At 46.3% G+C, this 24,701-nt stretch overlaps 1 protein-coding gene across 3 annotated transcripts in view; it reads right to left on the bottom strand.

Annotated features, from left to right (window-relative positions):
- The window catches only part of RNLS (renalase, FAD dependent amine oxidase), an 80,192-nt gene extending 69,675 nt beyond the window's left edge, over window positions 1-10,517 (bottom strand). The window contains exons 1-4 of one of the 3 annotated variants that reach the window (XM_064464548.1): window positions 10,315-10,517; window positions 10,132-10,259; window positions 9,105-9,247; window positions 7,726-7,884 (exon numbers count right to left, since the gene is read on the bottom strand). In XM_064464548.1, coding sequence (XP_064320618.1) covers window positions 7,726-7,884; window positions 9,105-9,247; window positions 10,132-10,259; window positions 10,315-10,473 — 589 coding nt within the window. In that variant the 5' untranslated portion in view covers window positions 10,474-10,517. The remainder of the gene's footprint in view (window positions 1-7,725; window positions 7,885-9,104; window positions 9,248-10,131; window positions 10,260-10,314) is intronic. The other 2 variants (XM_064464546.1, XM_064464547.1) reach the window with 2 other exon arrangements.
- Window positions 10,518-24,701: the final 14,184 nt, after the last annotated feature.

The following is a 24,701-nucleotide window of genomic DNA, read 5'->3' as shown; positions in this document are numbered from 1 at the left end:
TATAAGCACTCTAGATACAAAGGAAAACCTAAAAATAGGCTAAGTCAAACACATACTGAAGAATACACACAGCCTACTTTGATTCCCCCCTCCCTCCCTCTGATGTGCAATTCCAGCTCCAGCAGCCTTTTTTTAAAAAGTACTCCCTAAGAAGGGAAGCTATATGTGAGCAGCAGAAGGCAGAGCACATGTAACAACTTTGCCTGCTTTAAAGGCTAACATGGTGGTTTCAGCGGCAGCTGAACAGACAAGTGTGTGCTGCTCCTCCTTAGACCCTCCTCTGCTCCCAGATGTGTAGTCCCACCCTCTCCTTTCTGCCTGCTTTCTCATGCTTTTCACACTGTTCCACGAGCTAATCCAACTCCTTGACTGAGCAAACCAACCCCATACTTACTTACTTATCTATACATCTCCTGCTGGATTGGCAAGTCAGATCAACACACAGGAGTGTACAAAATGCTGCAGTGGAAAGCAAGAGGTGGAGCTGACACCAACAGTGGGAGGAAGGGACAGGATGCCATTCAGTGAATCACAGGTGAAAATTCACAGCCAGAAGCAAAACAGAGAACAGCTCATTGTAACTGTTAGGTTACAGCTAAGAAGAGCTGTATTCTGTCCAGCTGCATCGTGCAAACAGCTCTCCCATGGGCAAGGGCAAAGGGTTTCACTACAGAGTCAGATGCCCTGCGTTTCAACTGTGGCACTGACAATCCAGAAAACAGCCTCTCATTCTTCTATCAGCACGTACTGCCCAATTTTATCAACACAGATCCTTCCACTATTACAACTTTGGTCGGTACTAGGACACCTCCATGTCAAATGATTTAAGTTTTTAAAGGACCACATTAATATCAACAGCTAGTCTCACGCAAAACTAGTAACTACTACTACTTCCAGAAAGTCATGGTGTGACCTCAGCTCCTAAGGTCTGATAACTAATAAATCAGTGTACACGTTTACACTAGACATTTCAGATGTGTTAGGTAATGAGAGCAAACTCAAAGCCTGGATAAGGCCTGCTAAGATTGTTTGAAACTGGAACTACAAAATTCAGAATTTATTGTCATGCTATCAAAAAATAAACACATTCACTCAGTAAGAACTTGGGACTCATGAAAAATTATCAGAGTTGTGCTTTCCTAATTCACATCACAAAACCTCCCTACGTAAATGCAGTCCTATTTTACTTGTATCTCCTCAACAGCTTGTATTATTTCAAACATGTGGGACATTCACACAGATGGAAAAAAAATAGGTCAGACTTGAAACAAAAGCCAAGCCATTCCATTTATTAGCAGATTAAACATGATGAACTGCAATTTTAAATTCCAATAAAGCAACTTAATGAAAACATTCTGAACATACAGATAAAAACTACTGCAAATCATTGCAATCTTTAATTGCCATGTTGCCAAATATCTTACTAAAAACAGAATTGATAATGAAGTCCGTCAATCTGATTTGAAAAATGCAGGACAATATTTCTTAGCGATCATATGGAATTTGGTATATAAATCTAGGATTTTTCTAGCAGGAGCAGCCAGTATAACAGTCCAGCATGTCTAAAATACTATGAGATGACGAACCATTGCGAAATCTAGTCCTTTCATTTACAAAGATCCTGCTTTTAAGCAAACTTATTCCTCTTCTGACACCAAATTTACATTACAAAAGAACTCAGAAACATTTATTTGTTTTCCTTTTACCTTCTGCATAACAATATTTACTACCAAAATATGTAAAGCCCAAATACAAATAAGTGCACTAAGTTTAATTTATTCAAGCTGATTGTCCTAAACCTCATCTGATTGCTGCCACCTATTGTTATTCCAAACATATTGCAAGGAGCTAACCCTTTTCCCTTTCTGCCTCAACACAATACTACAATTCGGCTAGTTCAGAAGCTTAGAAAGTTACCAACTCTTCACATACTGCATGTTATGTAAAGAGAGGAAAGCAGGGGGGGAAATGAAGACATTGCAAAAATATTTTTTCTTTCGATTAATTTTGTTTGGTAATTCTACTGTAACTTCAGGTAAACTCAGGACACACAATTTCTGAATGGAAACCAACCAAATCAAATCAGCGAAGAGGAATTTCAGATACCATCAAAGAGCCCTAAGAATGCCTGTTTCACACACTACCAATTCAATAACTTTACTAGTTTAAGCAATTTAAAAGCTTATGACTTCCAGTAGCATTATTACTACTTCTGTCTCTGCCCTTGCTAAATACGCAACTGAAAAGTCTATCTGTGCATGATAGCTGTATGGAAGGAATGAATAAAGGTTGTAAATGAAGATGAATAATATTAATAAATCCGAAAAGATTGGCCATAGGCAAGCCGCTTCCTTCCCCACCCTCTTTCAATTAAAAATTGATAAATTCTGGCAAAATTCAAAGCAGACAAAAACTGAACAAAGCAATACAAGGAAACAGAACAAAATACTCTATATATGTAAATAAAGACATACACATATATATGTACATACATATTTCTAATATATCTAAATAAAAAAGGTGCATATACACGTTAACTTCTCCATCAATCTAAGTTTTGGCCTTGCACTCATAAGAGAGGCAATTCTGGAACAGTCATTTCTCACACAGCCCATTTAAAATAATTTAGGTTGCCAAAGGCCACTTAATTCTGTCTCCTTCTAAATGTATACACAATGACATAATGTTCGGGCTCACCTAAAAGGCTAAAGAATTGGAAAACGACACAAATTTATAAATCAGCCTAACAAAAGCTTTGGACTGCAGAGCTTTAAATACTAAAATGGAAACTTTGCCACTGAATATAACATTTGGGAGGGCCATTATTTCAAAATCTCAATTCTCTGAATATCAGGTAAATAAATGAAAACTATTTTCAAAACTTGGGAGGCAAAAGAAAGCCCTCAGATAGGCTGTGATTTCCCGTCAGCAGTCTTCATTCTTAAAGCCAGAACACACACCCAAGAACCAGGAAGTCATCTTACTGAAGGTAAAATTTTGGTCTGTTTCAAATTGATAAGCCTCACCTCATTTGCTTTCTGTAACAGGATATTAAAGGTGTCTAAAGATGTCCTAAAAATATTTAAAAATAAAGATACAGGTTCACATTTGCAAATCAAAGAGCAGATGAGCCACTGGACCCAAAGGCACCTCTATCAAGGTAATTCAATTGCCAGGTGCCAGCCATTCACGTAGTTCGATGTAGGCACACACACCAGTTCTGCAATGAAGAGAAACTCACAACACGTGTCCTTTTGTTGAAGCACCTAACTACAAATATAGGTGCCTAAATTTCAGGAGACATGTCTGAGAACAGGGGTACAGGTGTCCAAATGTTTTCCTATTAAAGAAACATGCTGCATGTTTACAGGAATCATCTATAGGACCACTGCTTAAAAATACAGTATTCAGACAGTTAAATATTCTCAAGCAAGGGGAAAGTACTCATGTGACAGAGGCTCAAACAGGAAAACAGCAAATTCCCACAAGGGGTGGATTACCACTTCTGGCCAGTCATTCGAACTCTCCAATTCAGGTGCTTTTACACACAAATATCAAAGGCTAATTCCAATGCTTACCAGTGAATCAAAGCATCACCTACTCCACACCGCTGGTCCATTGCAGCCTCACTTATTTTACAGCCTTTATCTATACATTAATGCTAACAAACCCTCATTAAAATCCATTTAAAACTTCATTTGGCTTTGAACTGATAGATCCAATTATACTTCAGTGGGTAAAATGGACCCCAGCACAATTCAGCCACCAGTGCCTTTTCACGTCAGTTTTGCTGTGCATCTCAGAGAGCAACCTCAGATAAGACAAGTAGAGGAAAAATATGGAGGATTGGAAGATCTTTAAACTAGCTGCCTCTAATCAAGAGGCTATCAAAGTAGGGATGAGAACACTGAAGCAAAGGCAGGCATGCAGTAAAGGCTAGTTACAGTCAAAAACAAGGCTGTTGGGGAAATGGCCAAAGCTCATTCCATTGACGCTGCTCATCACAAATCACAACAGTGACTGAGATTAACATTACCACCAAGCCATGCCTTTCATTTAGCTTCACTGTCCTTTATATGATAAAGGCCTTCAAGATCAGTAGTTAAAGTACTCATCCTCCTAAATCCTGCCTCCCTTCACTTTAAGCCCCTTGCCTACAGTCTCAGAGTAGTTACATGTGACCTTCGTGCTGGCCACACAGACTGCTGTTGCTGGAAGGGGAAAGTCCTCCCCTTCCTCCAACTCTGCACATCCCTTGTTTCAGCTGCATCCTGAGCACAGCAGCAAAATGATTCCTCCCACCCTGAGTGACAGCAAGGGGGAAGTTTGCAACAAGGAGCAGGAATCTCCCCTTCCAGGAGCAGCTGGAACTGCTAGATTTATACCAGGAATGCACAAATATGTTTTCCATTAGAATCACCAAATTTTGTCTCTGGATTTGATAGACCAGAATATACAGACATCTGAACTGCTTTACGGGTAAGAAAGCAGCTAGCAACTAGGTAGTCACTCAACAAGCCAGATCAGCTTGCATAGCCAAGTGAAAAGTAACGTATTCATTTGCACCATCAGAGTCAGGTTTGAGTCAAAACAGGAGCAGATCTGACTCCCATTGTGGTACCCACTCACTAGTGCTGACAGAAGAGGCAAATGCAGGATGGTGTCAGCGTGGAGGGGAGAGGATAAGTACTCCTTTCAGCAGCTCTCCACAGGTAACTACCTTAACATGAAATTGCATCTTAAATCCCAGGAGAGGTGGATCCAGGAAACCCCGTTCTCTGTCACCAAAACGCATCTCTTTAACATGAAATCAATATGCAGTCGAGATTTAGAAATAGAGCGACATACCCTGACCCTCTGTCAATAAAAAAGGATCTGAAATCTACACCCTGCTCAGGCTCTGAAACATTTTCCTTACATTCTCCTCACCTGTTTTCCCCTCACTTCTTAGCCTAAAGAAAGAGTAGTAAAGAAGTGAGTAGCTCCAATGCTAAGGAACTCCAGGGTACAGGGAGTCAGCCCCATTGCCCAAGATGAAGAATTAACAATTTGTTGGAAATTGGGAAGCTGGTCTCACACAGGGTACAGGCAGAGGGACAAAGAGAAATGGGGAGAAGGGGAGAAGACGACAAAAATTCCTGGGTTCCCTCAGACAAAAGTTAATCTTGCAGTTATAAAGAAGAAAAGGATATTGTGGAAAGCATATGACAGTTCCAGCACTCCAACAGGAAGTAAAACAAACTCTTCACCTCACCTGGCCACTTTTTGGACACAAAAGGATTCAATTACACCAACAAAAACATTTTGCAGAAGACATCAACTCGGATTGAGGAAGATGCAGACTAGAAGGACCTCCGGAAGACTCTGAGAAAACAGTACTACCCATGACCTCTGCTTTTCTTCTGTTCCCAGGACATTCACTATCAACCACCATTAGAAAGGACAGGATGGGACAGACCTACCCCCACAGTCATTTACCCCAGGAATGACACCACTGAGCAGGCAAACAGCCACCTTGTTAGGCCTGTCCCCACACGCTTGTACAACTGACATTTCCCATCTGCTGTGAGCTGAGCTAACCGAAGTAGCTTGAGAGCCAGCCATGACTGCGAACACCTCTGAGCAATACTCCATGTTATGTTGTCACAATAAGCCTAACAAAAAAAAAAAATATCGAGGTGATGCCTCCTTCCAGACCAGAACAGCCCAACCCATCGCAGCTGTTACACATCACTCTCCTCTTACTTCCTAACACTTGCAAAGCAGTGCTTCGGTTAATGACCAGTCCATGTTTTTAACAGTAGCTTACTGTACCTTTATATAGCAGCACAATGCAGTTGTGACTATTAAAAGGAAAATATATAATTCTGAAAAGGTTATCCATACATTTACCCTGCTCATATGATTCACAGTATGAAGTGAAAGAGCACACTCACTAACCAAGAAAATTCAGTGGGGATACTGTTACCTTCCATGGTAAAGGGACAGGGGAAATGAGAGAGCTTATAAAACAACAAATAGCAGAGAAGTCCTGTTCTTACAGAATATTTCTCTCTTTAGGCACAAAGCTTAAAATAAGAGGTTGTAATGAAAATACTTCTTTACTGTGATCAGACATCACTTTTCCCTTTGCTACCATGAGATACTGTGCTGCAGTTCAATCTCCTGCTGTGAACCATCCCTCTCTTTCTGCCCACCCCTACCCCTGTCCTCCTTTCCCTCATACAGGTCCTGGTTACTGTGAAGCAACTTCAGATAGACCCTGGCAGCTCACTCTAACCACCTCCATCTATTACTGTGATATCTTTTAACAGACAGATTCCAAATCACACCACCTATTTACATGTTAAAATCCAAGATACAGCAGAGCACAAGGAGCCAAGCGTTAAAGTCAGCTCTTCATCTTTCAAGAATGGTGTTTTTTCTCAAACCAGAGAACAGAAAACCCACAAAATTTTAAAGTGCCTACTTCAGACGCTGGCAGCAGAGAGGCAACAAGCCCCGTCTGACCAAAACGAACTCAAGCCACGTGGATGGCCCTGCACTGCTACCAGCATGCTGAGTTCAAAGAAAGGTTATTAGCCAGACACAGCATGTCTTTAGTACAACAAAGCTGAGGTGATAAATCCACAGCCCAGCGCACTTGAAATGGCTCTGCCAGGGACAGCATAGGCCTGGCGGGGCTTCCTGGCTTCTGCTCAGCATCAGCCCTCAAAGCTATCTCCTCTAGAGCTGCACCAAGATCTCTGCCCTGTAAATCCTCACGGTGGCTGTTCCACAAGTATCAAATCTCACAGCAAATACACCAAATCTGCTCATGGGCTCAGCAGCACCTCAGCTAACCAGCCCTCCCAGAAACAACACTGCTGGCAGCCCACTGTGGATGGACACTGGCTATGCACAGAGCTAGCACGGGTAAGTAGGATTCATCAGCCTGACTTCAAGAGAAAAGCCAGCCCTGGAAGCCTCACACCAGAGACAACACACCTAAACAAGTAAACTTGTCCAGACCTGAACTTAGACTTCTTCCTCAGCACCAAGCTGCTCTTTCTAAGCCTCCATGGCACTGTTAACACATTCACCCCAATAAATCACCAAAGGATAACTGAGATTTACTCATGTTATGGAATTGCAACCCCCAGGGGGCAGCCATAAACAGCAAACTGGAAGGTCCAAGAGATTTTTATCTTATAAACCAGACACCAAGGAGTTTTGATATGGACTTTTTCCTCCCCTGTATTTCATATGATTTTAGGGGTCACTGAAATGCCCTAGGGATTCTCCCCACAGTGCAGCTGTTATTCAAGTCTTACTCTCTGGGTCATCCTTATATCAAACATACCAAGGGCAGCACTGAAAATCAGCATGACATGTCAACAGAGATAGCAACAAGGAAACCACCACATGGGGACAAGCTGAGGCTCTTGTCCGATTCAATAAGTATTTTCACGTTACAGAAAGACAAGTCCGCTTTTGTAAGTCAGCCAAAAATTAAAGGTCAGATTAAAAATTAACTCATCTATTTAGATATTTTTGTTACCAAGGTATTACCCCTCATGTGCCACACATACGGCCTCAAAAGTACCCACCTCCTATCATCTTCCAGTTCACCCTGTTCTGGCAGAAATTAACAGGCAGCTCAGACTGCTGAACATTTCTTTGCTATACAAGGTGCTCAGTTGCTATTTTAGGCTAGATACCTGCAATTTTGAGGCATGAACTTACTATTTACAATATCACCTTGCAGCTGAAGAATTTGTGGAACAGGCATTGTGAGAATAACTATATCAAACTGTTCCGGTGGTCCCATTTTCCTGGAGACTTCCCATTTCCCGTCTCGGAGAGATATGTGAGTTACATGCTGTTCATAGAAGACATCTGCACCTGTTTGGAAAAAGAAGATAAATACATGCAACAGGCAATTCTGCAGAGAAAATCCAGGTTACTTTCCCTTCATAACTGGGTGACTTGCAAACAGCAAAGCACACAGACAGGCCTAAGGCATAGTTTCACAAATTAGCTTGAATCAATTTAATAGGCGGCATGTGACATTAGAAGAGGGCATCTTCATAAGCTGAAAAGATCCCATCACTCCCCTGTGGTAGGGCTGGTATTCATCTGACTCCTCTCTGACATGACTCAGCTCAGTAAAGAGGTGGAAAACTACCAGCTGCTCTCTTTGTCAGGCTAGTTTACTATGGCTTTAGTGAGCTGAACCAATTCAGAGTGAAATCTGATGAGCACAGGAGGCAGCACAGGGTAAGCAATCAAAGAACATACCCCAGGAGCTGAAAAAGAAAGCATCACCCCTGTTAGCATCCCTCATGTATGAGAAGACAGGAACAAAGTTAAATATTTGCAACATTAGGGTCTAAAAAAACAGCAATTAAGAACAGACAAAAACAATCACATGAAAGAAGCAAAACTTGACTGCTCATAAAGCTAAGATTTTTAAAACCAGAGTTGAATTAGTCACTAAACTGTACAAGTCGTTTTGCCACATTACACCTAATGCACTAGTTACACAGTTTAAACTAGTAGATGATCTTCTCCTTCAGTCTCTTCTAAAGGACTTTCAACAGAGCAGGCTCCCATACTGCATAAGCACTTCTTTCTGCGAAACGCAGCATGTAACTCACCACTGTGTTCCCAGTTGCTCAGTGAAACAGCATAGTTAACTTAAGTATGCACTCCATATGTGTATGTGAAAAAACATACACATGCTCACTTCATTCAAGTTGCAACTTAAATCTCCTCTCAGCAATGAGCCCGCTCTCGCTAAATTATCTTTGTCCTAATTGTGTTTGGTCTGACTTTCATATGCTAAAGCCAACGGTGTAAATATAAGCTCAGCCCTTGATCCCACAGATGTTATATTTGTATAGAGATTTTTATACTCCAGCAGCACAACTGAAGTCAGTGAAGTGCTTGCTGAGCTTAGCAATTTATAGAGCTCGACACGTTTATCCATCTAAGCAACTTCAAGACATACATAAACAAACAAGGAACTTGTGAAGATTTAAATCTGAAAGACAGTTCAGGAATACCATCTAAAACACAATCATTAAAACCTTTCGTTGAGTACAAAGGCATCTAGAAATTACCTGACTGCTTTAAATAATACTTGACAACCGAGGAGATGCCCTGGGGTGCCACGTAATTGCAGGAGCCTTCTTTCACTACCATTCCTTCAATGGGTGCAGTCAACGGTTTCAAGATGCCATGAGACAGAAGTTCCTCGTAGAAGCTTAATGGGCACAAATGACACTGAGATGAAAATACACTGCAGGAAAACCAACAGCTGCTGTTCTTATTTTTCACAAGTAAAGTTAAGACTGGCCTAACTGACAAATTTAGAAAACAGTGTTTATCAGCCTCATACAACCTGTGTTTCAAGCCAGGCTATGCACGAACAGGAACCACAGCTCTAAAATAACAAACTACCTTGCTATTTTACTAGGGGCTGGCCTCTTGCATGACACCACCACGCCAGCAACAGAAACCACCAGCAGCTTGACACAAAGGTTTCAGGACTAACTGTGGCAGGGGCATATACAGCACTTACTTGGAACTCTTAATATCAGTACAAACTGCATCGCCACTGCAGAGCACAGCAATATTCCCACAGCTGGATGCAGGAATACACCTGCCTTTTCCCTGCCTTCCACAGAAATGGTGTATTTTGACACCCCGGTGACATCGCTATCCCGTTCACCAGCCGAGGGCGAACCGCGCCGTGTGCCCCGCAAGCCGCAGCACGCCCGGCCCCGCAGCCGGTCCCGCGGGACAGGGACCTCGCGTCCCCGCCAGGACGGGACACCTCACGCTCCTGCTTTCACACCCCGCACTCGGGGGCGCGCTGGATCTCAGAGGCAGGGGTCCCTGTGGGTTTAAGCAGCGGGGCCGCGCCCGCCTGCGCTTGCAGGCGGCAGGTGTGCACCAGCGGGCACCTGCGGCGGCCGAAGCGGCGGCAAGGGGGGAGGGAGGGCCGGCCGGCCGGCCGACAGACAGACAGACAGACAGACAGACGGGCGGGGTCGGGCACTGCCCGGAGCCCCCCCCGCAGCACGGCGCTCCCCGCGGGGCGGAGCCTCTCCTCAGGCCGGCGCCCGCGCGCGGGGCGGGGCTCACCTGAGGCGGGGCCCCGCGCGCTCCCTCTCGAGGGTGATGTACTGCGCGCCCAGGTCGGCGGTGCAGGCGGCGTCCCGCGGGCTGCGGCTCGTGCTCATGCGGCCCCCTGCGCGAGAGCCAGTCAGACGGCACGCCACGCCACGCCACGCCACGCCACGCCACGCCACGCCACGCCACGCCACGCCACGCCACGCCACGCCACGCCACGCCACGCCACGCGCCGGGCCCACCTGCGCCGCGTGCCTTGTCCCAGACGGCGATGGGTCCCAGTGGCGCCCCCCGCAGCAGCGCCGCGCAGACGCCGCCCGTCAGCCCCGCGCCCACCACCAGCACCCGCGCCATGGCCTGCACCGCCCCGCCCCGCCCCGCGCGGGGGCGGGCACTCCGCGCCGCCTTGGCCCCCCCCCGCGGGGGACGCGACACGCCCCGCCCCGCCAACGTGGGGGGGAGGTGCACGGGAGGCGTGCACCCACGGCTGTACCCACGCGCGCGCGCACGCGCCGCTGCACGCGCACATGTGCACGCGCTCCACCCCCCTCGTCCCACGGGCACGCACACTCGTGCACTCCCCCTCGCACGCAGGCCTATGCACACACGTGCATGCACACACGTGTGCGCAGCTACGCGCATATGTGCACACACAGCCCTGCACACGTGTGCACACGCTCCCCACTGCGTGCACGCCTGTGGACACTCCGCCCCACATGCATACCCGTGCACAACGCCTGCACACAGAGCCCTGCATCCACACCCCTGCACACATGCATGCAGGCACACACACCCCTGCATGCACAAGTGCACACGCACACACCCCTGCACACACACATGCACGCATACACACCCCTACACGTGCAGCCCCTGCATGCAGCCCCGTGCACACATCCACACACACAGAGTCACCTGTGCAGACACACATAGGCCCTTGCACCCATATGCGTGCACACACACGTACACAGACACACCCCTGCACACACACGTACACGCACCTCCCCTGCGTGCACACCTGTGCTCACACACCCCCCTTCCCACAGGTGCCTTTTGGGGCAGGGGCTGCCCCAGTCCCTGGCCACCTCGGTGGCCTCTGCCTGTCTCGCCCCGCTCTGCCCTTGGCACGCCTCCTCTCTGAGACGCGTGGGCCCCTGGCGGCCCCTTGCTCCTCTCTTGGCCCCAGCCCTGACCTCGCCCTCCCAGGGAAGGACACAAGCGTCAGAGGGCTGAGGCGGAGGTGGGCACGGCAGCGGGGGGACCCTCATGCAGAGAAAGAAAGGCCAGCACGGAGTATCGGCCATGGTAATAACACCCTCTTGGGAAGGCGCCAAAGAAGTGACTACTGCAACCTGCAAACGCGTCTAAGGGTCACCTCCAAGCTTTACAGCGGGATAACCCACGGCATGGAGGGGCTGGGAGCTGCTGAGCTCCTCTTCTCAAGGATGGCTGGATGCCAGGGGCTAAAGCCAGCAGAGATAGAGAAGGTGATGTGGGATGCAGTGTTTGCACAGCTGTCAGTCTGCTGGGGGACCATGTGGTGAACACTGGAATTTACTGTTTAAAATGAGACTGTAATGGATTGATTTGAAAGCCATAATTAAATGCTCAGTAATTTTCTGTTTGACATGCCTTGCCTTGCAGTCCTGCAATTCCTGTAGAAAGCACCAAGTTGCCCTTGAGCTCCAGCAATTAATTGCATTACGGACTGTGGTTCAAAGGTGTTTTCTATCTTTCGGACAGGAGCAGATATATTAGACAAAAGTAACAGAAGAAAAGGTCACGCATATGATGTTATATTTTAGCACACTTGCGATTTCCAGTGGTCAGTAGGCAATTGCAAGGGCTGCTACCTTTCCCCTTACTGGAATTTCTAAAAGTCTGTTCCACCTCCCTGAAAATCTCTCAGCTGAGATGAGTTTCCTGAGCCACAGGACATGCGTTAATGCTTTAAGTGCCATCTAGGCCACCAGACTAAGTCTGAGTCCTACCTAGGGTGTTTTCCTGCCCACATCTCTCCTTTTGCTGCTGGAAATCACCCGTTGTTAGCTTACAGTGAAAGCACAGGTTGTTCTTTACCGCGTGCTGCTGTGCTTCCCAGGCTTTTATTAGTGAGCAGCGTTTCTCTGGACGTCAACAGAGCATCTAAGCGGTAGGAAACCAAAACCTGGTAAGTGCGGATCTGGCTCGAGGCTCCCCTGCTTCCAGCGGCACTGACACCATAGATGTGTTCTAGGCAAAGTGAGGGTGCAGCAGAATCTCCCTTCTTGATCTCGCCCGGACCCTCACCAGTTCGTGCATCTTCTCTGAAGTGTGTGCCACAGGCTGGATGGCTGCCTGGCACTCCTGCTCAGAGGCCCCAAAATAACTTCGTGGGTTTTGTACCAAGAACACAGCTCCATTTTCTGAAGTACTGTTGCTCAGCGGTGTTAGTCCTCATTCTGTGTATGTCCACCAGGTTTTCTTTTCTATGTATAATTTTTTATAAGGTTTTTTACTCAACTTCAGTTTATCTGATGGTTAGTGAGTGACAAAGAGCAAAACTAGTCTACGGATTACAGTCCAGGGAGATCAGGTTGGAGGTGATGAATCCTTCTTCTCCCAGAGCAGGGAGCATCCCTGGGGCAGGTGCCCAGAGAGACGGGTGTCTCCATCCTGGGGGGGTTCAGGTTCTGGCAGGGTCAAGCCATGGCCACCCTGACCTTGTACTGCTGATAGTCCCACTCCAGCTGGACAAGAGATGCAATTCTTCCAAATCCTTCCAAATAACACATCTTTGTATCATTCCAGTCCAATTCTTCAGGCTACAAGGAATATTTTGAGTTCTAATCCCATTTTCTAGAACATTTTAGTTTCCTCCCATCCTGGTGTTAACCGCAAACCACATAAACATAATCTCTGTTCATTTTTCCAAATTAGTGACGATAATTAATTGTACTGGGCCTATGGCAGACTTGTGAGATACACTTGAAAAGTCTTGCCAGTTCAGTGATGAAAACCAACTTTTGAGTTTCCTCTTTTAAACTGATTGCACCCGCACAGAACTATGATTTCATTTCGACCATTGCACGTCTGGATTTGCTGCAGGGATTTCAAAGCAGTGCACTGACAGCTTGTGATGGGGGAAGCATGTATAGCAGTCTTCGCTATAGACAGGTAAGCTTCTTCAAACAGCCAAGGTCATGGTCTTCTCTTTCACTTACACTTTCTGTTCCCATTTGAGCCTGGTTCAATTCCTCTGAATTTATTGTCCTCCCTTCACAAATTGGGCATGCAAGTAGCAAGTCAGCAGGACCTCTGCTTGGAACAACAGTCCTTTCTATTCTAAACTCTATTTCACAAATACCTTCTAAATGGAATAAAGCATTAGATGCTTTCCACTTACCCAGCATTCTTGTGGAAGACCATAATCTGCCATAGAAAGCAGTAATGACAGTGTGACCAGTGACTATCTGAAACCTACAAACCGTAAGTCTCCATGCTGGTTGTAAGTTGTCTAGACACGATGAAAAACAAGGTGCTAAGTCCTTCTGCCACCCAGACGTAAAGTCACAAGGTGAGTGGTGAGCAGTTAACTCTGCCCCCCTTGGGAGCTCAGGCAATTCTTGTTCTATGGCAAGAAGAGTACCGGACACATAGAAAAAAAAGCTTCTTTCTTCCTTAAGAAGCAAGAAAAATAAAATTTTTCAGGAAGTGGCATGCTGCTTAACTGGAATAATTACACTGCTGGTAAGAAGATATGATGCTGACAAATCACCTGATGGCAAGTCCTTATGGTGTTGAGCTAAAGCAACCCTCCACATGCGTCTTGTTTTCAAGAACTTGCTTCCAAACGCTTTCCTGCTGTTATGAAGCTGAAGGAAAGGTTAGTGCTTGCATGAAGCGTAACCACAAACCACAGCAGAGCTGGTTGGAAGAGACCATTAGAAGTTTCCAGACCAACCTCCTGCCTGACGCAACTAAAATTTTGCCTGTTTATCAAAGTTGATCACATTGTAGTATCAGAACCAGAATTTCTAACAGGACAGAACAAATTTACTAATTAATTTAAATTAAATTTACTTGTTTAATTTACTCATTAAATTGTGGCACATAAGGTTACACTGCATCTTTTAATAAAATTTCTCTTCTTTCTGGAAGAAAACCTTTCCAGGTTTTTTTTTTCCTTAACTCCCAAAGAATAGCAATTCCCTTGCGCGGTGCATATTCTATTGCATTGCAGCATTGTCTCTCCTTTGTGAAACCCTTGTTTTCCATCTCTTTAGATGGGTCTGCCGCTCTACGATGCAAAGGACATGAAACTGCCAACGGCCACCCGGAGTGGTGGAGTGACTGCCTGGCTGGCCCCTGCGACATTGCCCACCTGCTCCCCCAGATCGGGAACCTGATCCACCACAAGGTGATTCCCCAGTGGAACCACCTGGATTTCCTACTGAGGCTCGATGCAACCAAGGTTTTGTACCAGGAAATTGTCGCCATGATGAAGAGGCATCCATAAAGCTGCTCTTTTGATTTGATACATTTTTTGCTGATGTCTCTTGTAAGACTCATGCCGTCTTCAGAGGATTTTGAAATATGTCGCTATTTGGAGCACCTGAATGTAGGTTGATTAAAATGTTCTGCTTTTAACTAGAGCAGTGACAGGGTCAGGACAGGAGCCTTTATGCTCTTCCTGACTGGCACTTCATTTCTTTTCTTATTCTTTTTTTCCTCCCATTTGTCTTTTTTTTTTCCTTCTTATTTTCTTTTCTTTTTTTTTCCCTTATTTTTCTTGAATTTCTTTTTTTCTTCATTAGCCATATACAGGAAACATAGATGGTGAAGCTGTGTTTTCAGACATTTCATTAAGACCAATATCACAGTGATCTATTCTCTGAGATATGATGGATCCTATGTAGCCTTTCCCACATAGTTAGCTTTATAGTGCCTCCAATCCCCTTGAGACCTGGGGGTCTGGGCCCCCTCGTAACTCAGTTAATTCCTGGCTTCATCGGAGACACAAAATTCACTATTGCCATTTGAGAGCTGGCACGGTTACCCCTGGACCTTTATTACTACCAATGTGGATCAGAAAGAGACCTAACAGGTCTGTGGTGAAAAACCACAGCAGAAATACATCTCCTTAGAAGAAACACAGTACTAGTGTTTTTGAAATTCAATAAAAATTGTAATTAATTGCATTTTTAATGTGTGGGGGTTTTTTCCTTTCAACAAATAAGAAGCCAAAAAGCAATATTTGAGAAGGAAATAAATCCTGAAAAGTAATTACAAGAAAGACAGTCCAACATGTGATTCTGATACGCAATGTGCCAAATCCAAATTAAAAAAGGGGCTTAGGGAATGTACAAAGTGCCTACATCTTAGGGTTTATCTGAGATGTTTTGGTAATAAGGTTGAGTCATTCATTTTGTGATGCATGTTTTCTGACTACAGTGCTTTCTTCAAACCCCGTAAGTATACATGTGACCAAGCAGCGCTGCAGAAATCACCTCTGGTAGCGCATCATTCATGCAGCAGACCAGGCATGCACGTAGCTGCCAATCACAGAGGGTTCAGTCTATGTTTGGCTGAATAATATTATCAATATCAGTACTTTGCAAAGAAATACGATGAAGTCTGCCTACTTTAAGAAGACTTCTACATATTCCTGTCTTTACAGGTCTGGGACAAATTGTGTTAAATATTGCCAGATTCTGACCATTTGCTCTGAACAAACCTACAGCAGCATTTCTTTGCATGGCCAAGCATGAGAGAATATGTTTCTTCATCACAGGCTCCCTACATACATGGAAAATAGAGGCTGAACTGTTATACCTGAGTTCACATGAAACAAAATTTGCAGATCCTCTCTAAAACCCTACTCTGTACCTTTACCTTTAGTTAGAAACAGAAGAAGAGTTGGCTTAAATTTCACTGTTAAATATGGTCATGACTATTTTTCCCATTTTTAGCAATATTTTAGACTAACCAAGGCATGTGGACCAAAAGAAAACAGGTCAGGGAGCTACGCCTTGCCTTAAACAGGCCTATCTGCTTTCTGCCGTGAGAAAGAAGCCTGCCCATCCCATGCAGCACCTGGATGCTCTCTAGCTGCTGGTATCACGTTGACTAGCTGTTGTTTAAAAGTAGCTATTTTTCTTCTGCTGTAGTATAGGAAACATCTTTAAACCTTCAATGCAGAATGACATCATCCTTCAACCTAGCTGATTGCCCCCATACAACACCTCATATGATGGATTGCAGGTCTTTGCATGTGTTTCCCCTGAATAAGAGAAAGAAGAGGGTCTGCCATTGTGTGGAAAGTTCTTTGTGGAAGGTCGTAGTTCCCCCTTTTAGGGGGACCTGAAAATTTCTTTCTCAGTTTTGTTCCAGCCAGTCCCTTTTGGAACGGTTGCAAGCTATATTATTTTTGGTTGCCCTTGTAGATCTGGCCATATCATTTATCCTGAATAGTCGGGAGGTCTTACTTCTTTCTTCAATTCAACATGCATCTGCAGACCAACTGAACAGCTGGGAATCAAAGTGGGAAGCCCCACGTGCTGCACCATGCTGCATCTCTTGCACCACAGCATTTACAGAAAAGTGATCTCAGAGGTGCCATGACGTGTTGATGACTTTTCCTTTAGCCTGAAGGAAGAACAGCTATTTTATAACAGCATCCTTGTTTCTGCCAGCCAAAGTCCTGAGGCTTATCAGAAAAGCTTGATAAACATCTTAATGATATGACAATCAGAAGAATCAGCTTGTTTCAAGGAGGAAGAATCTAGTTATGAGGCAAAGTAACATTTCAAGGAGAAACTACTCACAGTCATGCACTGGGATACTGCCAAACTTTCAGTCTGTCATGCTTCCTTTAAACTTTTCTGAGACCTGCATCACCTAGAAGTAGCCATAAAAGGCAAAGTAGATTGATGAGAGCTTGGGGGGAACACAGAAAATAATTTTGGGTGGAGAACAGTCTTTCCAAATGCTGTTGTGCGTTATTTTTGATAACAGAATTCGTTACTAGAATTTGTTTGGTGGAAGTGAATGACAGTGATTCCTCTCTGATGCTGGACATCCTTGTGCTGGACTTGCTGATGCAAGTAGAGCTGATGCTACTATTGCACCAGCTGAAACACTCATCTTACCCTGTAGTGTGCCTCCAGCAGAGCAGAGAAAGTCAGTCAGGAGCCTACTTGCAAACAATTCCCCATCCTCCCAAGCCAGCCATGATACTATTGAATGCTCCAGGATGGATATTGCAAGTCTTTGTCCACTTGCTTGATCGATCCATGTAAACTTCTGGCATCTTCAGCATCCTTTGGTGAGAAGCTTGACAGAGTGACTCCTAGGAAGAACAAAGAGGACACCATGGCCATGGCACAGTGGTGGTGTTCTATGTTTGTTCCTCTGCTGCTTTCTTCATAGATCCTGTCCTAAGCCTTTCTTCTCTGAAGAGCAAAGTCAGCAAGCAGAAATGAAAATTTAATGAAAGTTATTTATGAACAGAAGCTTGCAATCATTACAGTTTCCTGGTATATCACAAAGCCACGTTGACTGCAGTAAACAATTCATTATTTAATTATTTAATTTGTTTGTCCTCTGTTTTCTTCCTAAATATGTTGCTTCTGCTTCTGCCTCATTCCAAGAAGCCTTCTGTAAAATTGTCTTCTGAGGTAATGCTCTTTACCCAAGTAGATTTTTCAGTTTGTTTGAGACAGTCTGTTTCCAGTAAATACTTTTTTCTCTTCTAAAAAAATTACTTTTCAATTTTATCGGATGATCAGATTATCAGATTAGGCAATTGTTTACTTTTCTATCCTTAATAAATTCTCTAAGCATCTTTCCGTAGTGAAAATTCTTGCATAAGTCAACCCTGTTTAAACACATCTTTTTTTTCTTTCAGTTCTCTTTCCAGTTATGCAGAAACAATTTGCCCAGAGTAAAAAAATGCAGCTTCACTTGGTATTGTGCCATAGGTACAAAAGGGCTTTTCCCTGGTTGCTTTCTCTCCTTTGTTGTGCTTAAACATTTTCTTTCTCTTTTAAAACCCTGAAACAAAGCCATGACCCAAATCCTTGCTGAAATGAAAATAAATCTGCTGCTGGCAGTGGGAGACGTTTGCAGATGAGACACATGGCACATAGCTGGATAAAGGAGATGTATATAAATAAATAAACAATCAGCACCCAAATCCTTCCCCAGGGGCAGCAGCTCTACAGAGGGGGCTGGAGACCCCAGGCACAGCCCCTTGGCCAGGATTGAGGGATGCCCCAACTCACCTAGACATGACCCCTAGTGATCTGCTGCTGGCATCCCCCCATATCTCCTCCCAGTGGGGTGTGCTTGCTGGGCACCCCAGGAGCTGGGAAACACAGTGCCCCTTGCTGGGACCACTGGGATGGCACCCACTCACCTCTGTGGGAGAAGATGACCTCTTTTATTGCATGCAGGTTTGGTGGGAAAGGGTAATTGAAGCTGACAAGGCTGCATGCCGGACTCCACCACCTGCTGAGTCACCAGATTGTCTCTTGGCTGACAGATGAACATGTCCCTAAATCAAAGGATGTCAAATAGGCTTTTGCCACAGGGCTTGCAGGCTCCTGGAAGAGCAAGTCTCAGCTGGCCGGCTTGAGAAGGAGCCAAGCTGCTGCTGCACCAGCCAAAATCCTGACGTCCCCGGGGAGCAGCAGAGGGATGTGAAGGGCTCCAAAGGCAAGGAGAGAGAGCCACAGGTGTCATGAGAGGGACAGGCCCAGAACCAGTCTTTTGTCAACACCATCCTCCTGGCCCCACAGGTTTCCCTTTCTCTCTGTGCTGGGCAGAGAAGTTGGATGGATGCTAGGGGCAGCTTTCCAGTGCCTGGAGGTACTGGTGATATCAGGTCCTTGCGTTGCTCTCTGTCACTTGCTTCCTGATCAGTCATCCTGGAGGACAGGTCACACTAACCCAATCACCAAAGGACACTCATCTTGGTCTTAACCCACAAGGGCTGCCACTTGTTCCACCCTGCAATGCTTTGGCAAAGGTTTGGGAAAGCAATGGTCTGCTTCCATGTTAAACACCGTATCATGTCCCCAGACCCTGCCCGGGTTGTCTTCTTGGCATCTCCTCTGGGAGCAGAAGCAATACAACCTCTTGCTGTCCTTCTCCTGCTAGGAACCACCAGCTCTCAACCAAGACACACACAGGGGTTAAAACAGGCTACAAAATCTTACATAGAAGCCTGTTGATCTTGTTCAAGCACCAATGGGTTTGCCAGCCAAAACCCTCTTTGCTACACCCTTTCCATGATGATTGGCACCTGGACCAGTGCGCGTGGTGCCTCTGAGGGTGCAGCCGTGAGCTGCGGGCAGGATGCTCTCATTGCTGGGATGAGGACACCATGACTGATGGAGAAGGAGCCCCAGGGCCAGGCAACAGAGGGCTGGGACACCCTCTCTGAGGACGTGCACAGGGTAATTCAGTGGTTTAATGCAAAAGGTGACATGTTTTCCTAAGTGAAATTCCTCATGCTAAACATGCATTTTGGCTAAAGGTCATGGCGTACCCAAACCAGAAATTAAAGAGGAACAAAGATGCTCTTGTGCCCACTCCACCTTTTATGCACTGAAATTATATCAGTGTCAGGAACGAAACAGCCAGAAGGCAAAAGGCAGGGTTGAAATCTGAAGACTGCCAGGGGAGACAGAAAATCGTGAGTGTTATGAGAGGTCAAGCCTCAGCCCTTTGGATTTCTTTCTACCACTGGAGAATGCCGGGGTTATCACAGTTCAGACAAGAGGGTCATGCCAGTCGCAGCACAAATTTCTCAGCTAATATCTCCTCATCCTTCAGCTCTACGCATGTCTTCCCTTATGCCTTCTCACCAGTTCCCAGCTTTCTGCTCCTTCACCAGGAATTGTTCCGGTCTCTAGGATTTCATTCCTGATTTTTTTTAACAGCTATGAACAAAAGTGATAGCTGGCTAGTTGTTGATTTATTAATGTTTTTACCATAACCAGAACATGCACTTGAGAAAGCAGATATTTGCAGGTGTTAAATACATTCATATTTCCACTTTCTTATCCTGATGAGTGGCTCTACTGGCCAAGCAACTGTCAGTGAGGCGGGGAGATGCTGGTGTCTTTTCCTTGGAAACATTTGATGTCCCTGAGTTGCTGTTTCCGATTGCCCACCTCTTTAGTCAGGTTTTCACACTGAGGTTTTTTTCCCGAGTCCTGAAGTTGCTGACAAGATAGAAATAGCTCAGTTCTGGTCACTGGGCAACACCAAGAGGGACTCCCTGTAGACCCAGGTCATCTTCTTCTGGGTGCCATCTTAATCTATTCAAATTGCAATACTCTGCCATTCCCACCCCTGGTATAAAAGGTGGAGCTTTCAAACCTTTGCTTGCGCTACCTGGCAAGATGAAAGGCCTATACAGAGGACTCATCCATACTTGGTGATGGGCTACTCTGCTGCCACAAGCCAACAGATTAATGGCTTTGGCAATTACGGGACTTATCTCTGAAGAGTCCTGTTGGTTAGGTAGAATCAAGAAAACAAGGTGCTCTTCTACCATTTCTGTGGGCTCTGGAAACATGTCTCAGCACTACTTCTGGCTATTGACATTGCTCAAGGTCCCCTATTTCCACCTATTATTAAACATAATTTAGCTGGTTCTTCTGTTTCTGAAGCTTCTTTCTCCATTTTTTATTACTGAATTTCTGGCAAATTTGCACATGCTCTTGGGCCTGTTTCTATGCATGTGCCCACACGCGTATTCAAAGGAGAAACACCTTCTGCAGGGACTCCTCTGCAGATGCTGTGAGGCTCAGCAGCCAGGTAGCTCTGCTCCATGTTAGCCACACTGGATGTATACAGGCTGCTTTCAGGCAACCAGCCTTGTCAGCTGTCCCCGGTGCCTGAAACTAAGTCACTGTGCTACAAATTCCTGCCCTGTTTAATGCTGCATGAATATAGACAAAACCACCAATTATATTGTTGCAGAGAGCCATCAATGAGTTAATCCCTCCAGGGTAAACAGAGTTACTGGAATTTACTCTTCTTGTCTGGATGTTTTTTTTTCATTTAAACACTAAGAAGCTAAACAGGATAAGCAAGAAAAGCTTGGCAAGAAACAATGTGACTGGAGAGGGACAGCTAGGTGGATTTATGAGGTGAGGAAGGACTCAACCCCTCTGAGCTCCTCTTGCACATTTTTAACAGCAGAAAATTAGCAGGTTTTGAACTTTACTCAGTGCAGCGAGGAGGCACTGGTGAGTACTGTCTCCTACTACTTTGACCTTTGCCAGCTGTGCCCAGCTCAGAGCCCCCCACACCAGATGTGGCCTCTCTGTTTCCTCCCCTGCCTCCTGCCCTTCCTCATCCCTTGGGGACCCCAAGCTCTCACCACTCACATGCCACTGGGTGCTCCTGCTTGGCTGGCCTCAGCCAGAGCTGCAGGATGCTGTCGAGCACCTGGTGACAAGTAGAGGGTACTGTATAGGGCTGCAGCTGGCACAGTTTGGGCTGGAAATGCCTCTGCCCCATTGCAGTATCAGGTATTGGTGCTGCTGCCCCCGGCACAGCCACCACCCTGTTCATGCCAACACTGTTACCTCCCAGGCTCTGCACAGAGACAAGATATGGCTGCTTCTGGTGGCCCTGTTCCTGGTCCAGGGGTTGGGTGATGCCATCCCATGCACAGAAGTGAGCCACAACAACCCCGAGTAGTTCATGAACATTACAAGTGCTGGGGGGGCATCCAGGCTTCCCAATGGGGTGTGCCCAAAGTCCTCCCTGAGCGACCAGTCGGGCTCTCCCCATCCCTCACCCTGGTGTCTGCACCCATGGGCAGCCAGGAGGGTCTGGGCACATCCCCGCAGGCTGTGCTGGGCTGTTGGCCAACCGGTCATGGCATTGCTCCTTTGTCACTTGTGTCACCCCCTTTCACCCACCTGCAGAGGGAGCCGTTTGGCCTCTGGGGTGCCCCTAGGGATCTAGGCAACCTCCATGCCTTTCTGAGTGGCTCTTCCACAACGAGAACCTCTTCAAGTCTCCTGGAGATGGTCAGATCACATGTTCCACGTCTTGCCACTCCACAGGTGGAAAGGATTTTTGAGGGGGTGGGGAAATAGTTTAAGCATCTTCCTCACGTTCAGCATCTACGCTCATTGCTTGCTCCTCACTGTCCCTCCAGACCCCAGCATCAACTTCCCCAGACGGCTTTGTCTCTCTCACCCTGGCTTTCCCTTGCTGTGTTCTCATTTTCTCATCCTAATTAGTTACGCAGTTAATAATTGATAACCAAAATCAGGAAGCAGAGTTGCTTTTGCCACTGTATCAACCTTCCCCTGAGCTCCCACCCCACCACTGGGTCAGTACCATCAGGATCCATGGGGAGATGGGGGAGGCATCCGGTGAGGGGGGTTTAATATGCCCATCTCTCCTGCTCCAGGTGACAGTAAAACCCACCAATCCTCCTAAAATAGCTGGCTGGCTACCCCAGCGGTATCAGTGTCAGGCAGGTACCAACCCACTGTGTCCATGCCCTGTGGCAGGTGACTTTCAGGAGGGAAGAAGGAGCTCTGCTGGGATGAGAGCAGAGAGTGGCACTAGCCAGGGCATGTAGCTGCTGGCTGCTCAGCGAGCTCTGTGCAAACAGGTTTTTCCTTTTTGGTGGATTTAAGAGAAGAACCTGAACACGGGAGGCACCCTTCCCTGTGATTTAACTGACCAAATAAGAAATGTCATAATGTCATGGTAGGTGCCACATCTCATTAGGGGCTGGCTTACTTAATAATGATACTGTCATGGGACAGGGGCACCAAGGATGAAAATTATGAGTCAAAAGATTTTAAATGGTGGGTTTTTTGGGTACCCATTATTTCTGTTGGCAGCTCAAATAAATAATGAGAAAAAAATCCAATCTGAAAGCTTGCACAAACTAATTATGAAGAGTTGCCTTGCTCTCAGGTCATAAAATTGAAAATTAAAGACTCATTTTGAGATGCTGTTGGCTCTAGCGTGGTGTTTGAGCTTTGTACAATCTGCCTGGATGTACAGTGCAGGTCTGTATAGGCATGTGATTCACTGGGTTGTTCACTTGTAACGTCTTGAAGTGGACATTAGTGGGAGGCCAGGCCAGACAGCAACACCAAAGCTCTGATGTGGCAAGATTCCTGTATTGTTGCAGACATCAGCTTGACCTAAAGATGAAAGTGGGATTTCTGCTGCCAATTACACTGAGGTGTCCTAAGTTATTAGTGTCTGTGACTGAGACATCAGGAGGCCAGGTGGGCACTCGACGTAGAGAGATCTTGTTGAAGCTGTTCTCAGGCTGAGAACAGAGAGTTATTCTTAGCTAACACTGTGGGCCATGTTAAAAGGACTGGAGGAAAGCAAATGTCACTCCAATCTTCATAAAGGGCAAGAAGGAGGACCTAGGGAACTATAGGGCAGTCAGCCTCACCTCTGTCCCTGGAAAGGGGATGGAGCAGTTCATCCTGGAGGTCACCTCCAGGCATGGAGAGGAAAAGAAGGTTACCAGAAACAGTCAACATGGATTCACTATGGGAAGATTGTGCTTGACCAACCTGATAGCATATGATGGCGTGACTGGCTGGGTTGATGGAGGGAGAGCAGTGGATGTTGTCTATCTTGACTTCAGTAAGGCATTCGACACTGTCTCCCAGAGCACCCTCACAGGCAAGCTAAGGAAGTGTGGGTTGGATGAGTGGGGAGTGAGGTGGATTGAGAACTGGCTGAACAGCAGAGCTCCAGAGGGTTGTGATCAATGGAGCAGAGTCTGCTGGAGGCCTGTCACTAGTGGTGTTCTCCAGGGGTCTGTGCTGGGTCCAGTCCTGTTCTATATGTTCATCAATGACCTGGATGAAGGGACAGAGCATCCCCTCAGCAAGTTCACTGACAACACCAAGCTGGGAGGAGCGGCTGATACACCAGAGGCTGTGCTGGCATCCAGCGAGCCCTGGCCAGGCTGGGGAGCTGGGCCCAGGGGAACCTCAGGGAATTCAACAGGAGCCAGTGCAAGGTCCTGCCCCTGGGGAGGAACAACCCCCCGCACCAGCACAGGCTGGGGGGGACCTGCTGGGGAGCGGCTCTGCTGAGAGGCCCTGGGGGTGCTGGGGGGCAGCGAGGTGACCCTGAGCCAGCACCGGGCCCTTGGGGCCAAGGGGGCCAGCGGTATTCTGGTCTGCATGAAAAGGAGTGTGGGCAGCAGGGCGAGATAGGTCATCCTCCCCCTCTACTCTGCCCCAGTGAGACCACATCTGGAGTGCTGTGTCCAGTTTTGGGCCCCCCAGTTTAAGGACAGGGAACTGCTTGAGCAAGTCCAGCGGAGAGCTACCAAGATGATCAGGGGCTTGGAGCATCTCCCTTATGAGGAAAGGCTGAGAGACCTGGGTTTGTTCAGCCTGGAGAAGAGAAGGCTGATGGGGGATCTTATCAATACCTATAAATATCTAAAGGGTGGGTATCAGGATGATGGCACTAGGCTCTTTTTAATAGTCACCAATGACAGGACAAGGGGCAATGGGCACAAGTTGGAACATGGGAAGTTCCACTTAACTATGAGAAAAAACTTCTTCCCTGTGCGGGTG

Source organism: Phalacrocorax carbo, chromosome 13, assembly GCF_963921805.1.
Source record: "Phalacrocorax carbo chromosome 13, bPhaCar2.1, whole genome shotgun sequence".
NCBI classification, from domain to species: Eukaryota; Metazoa; Chordata; class Aves; order Suliformes; family Phalacrocoracidae; genus Phalacrocorax; species Phalacrocorax carbo.
The sequence above is the reverse complement of the archived record's forward strand: the minus strand, read 5'-3'. Positions and strand labels throughout refer to the sequence as shown.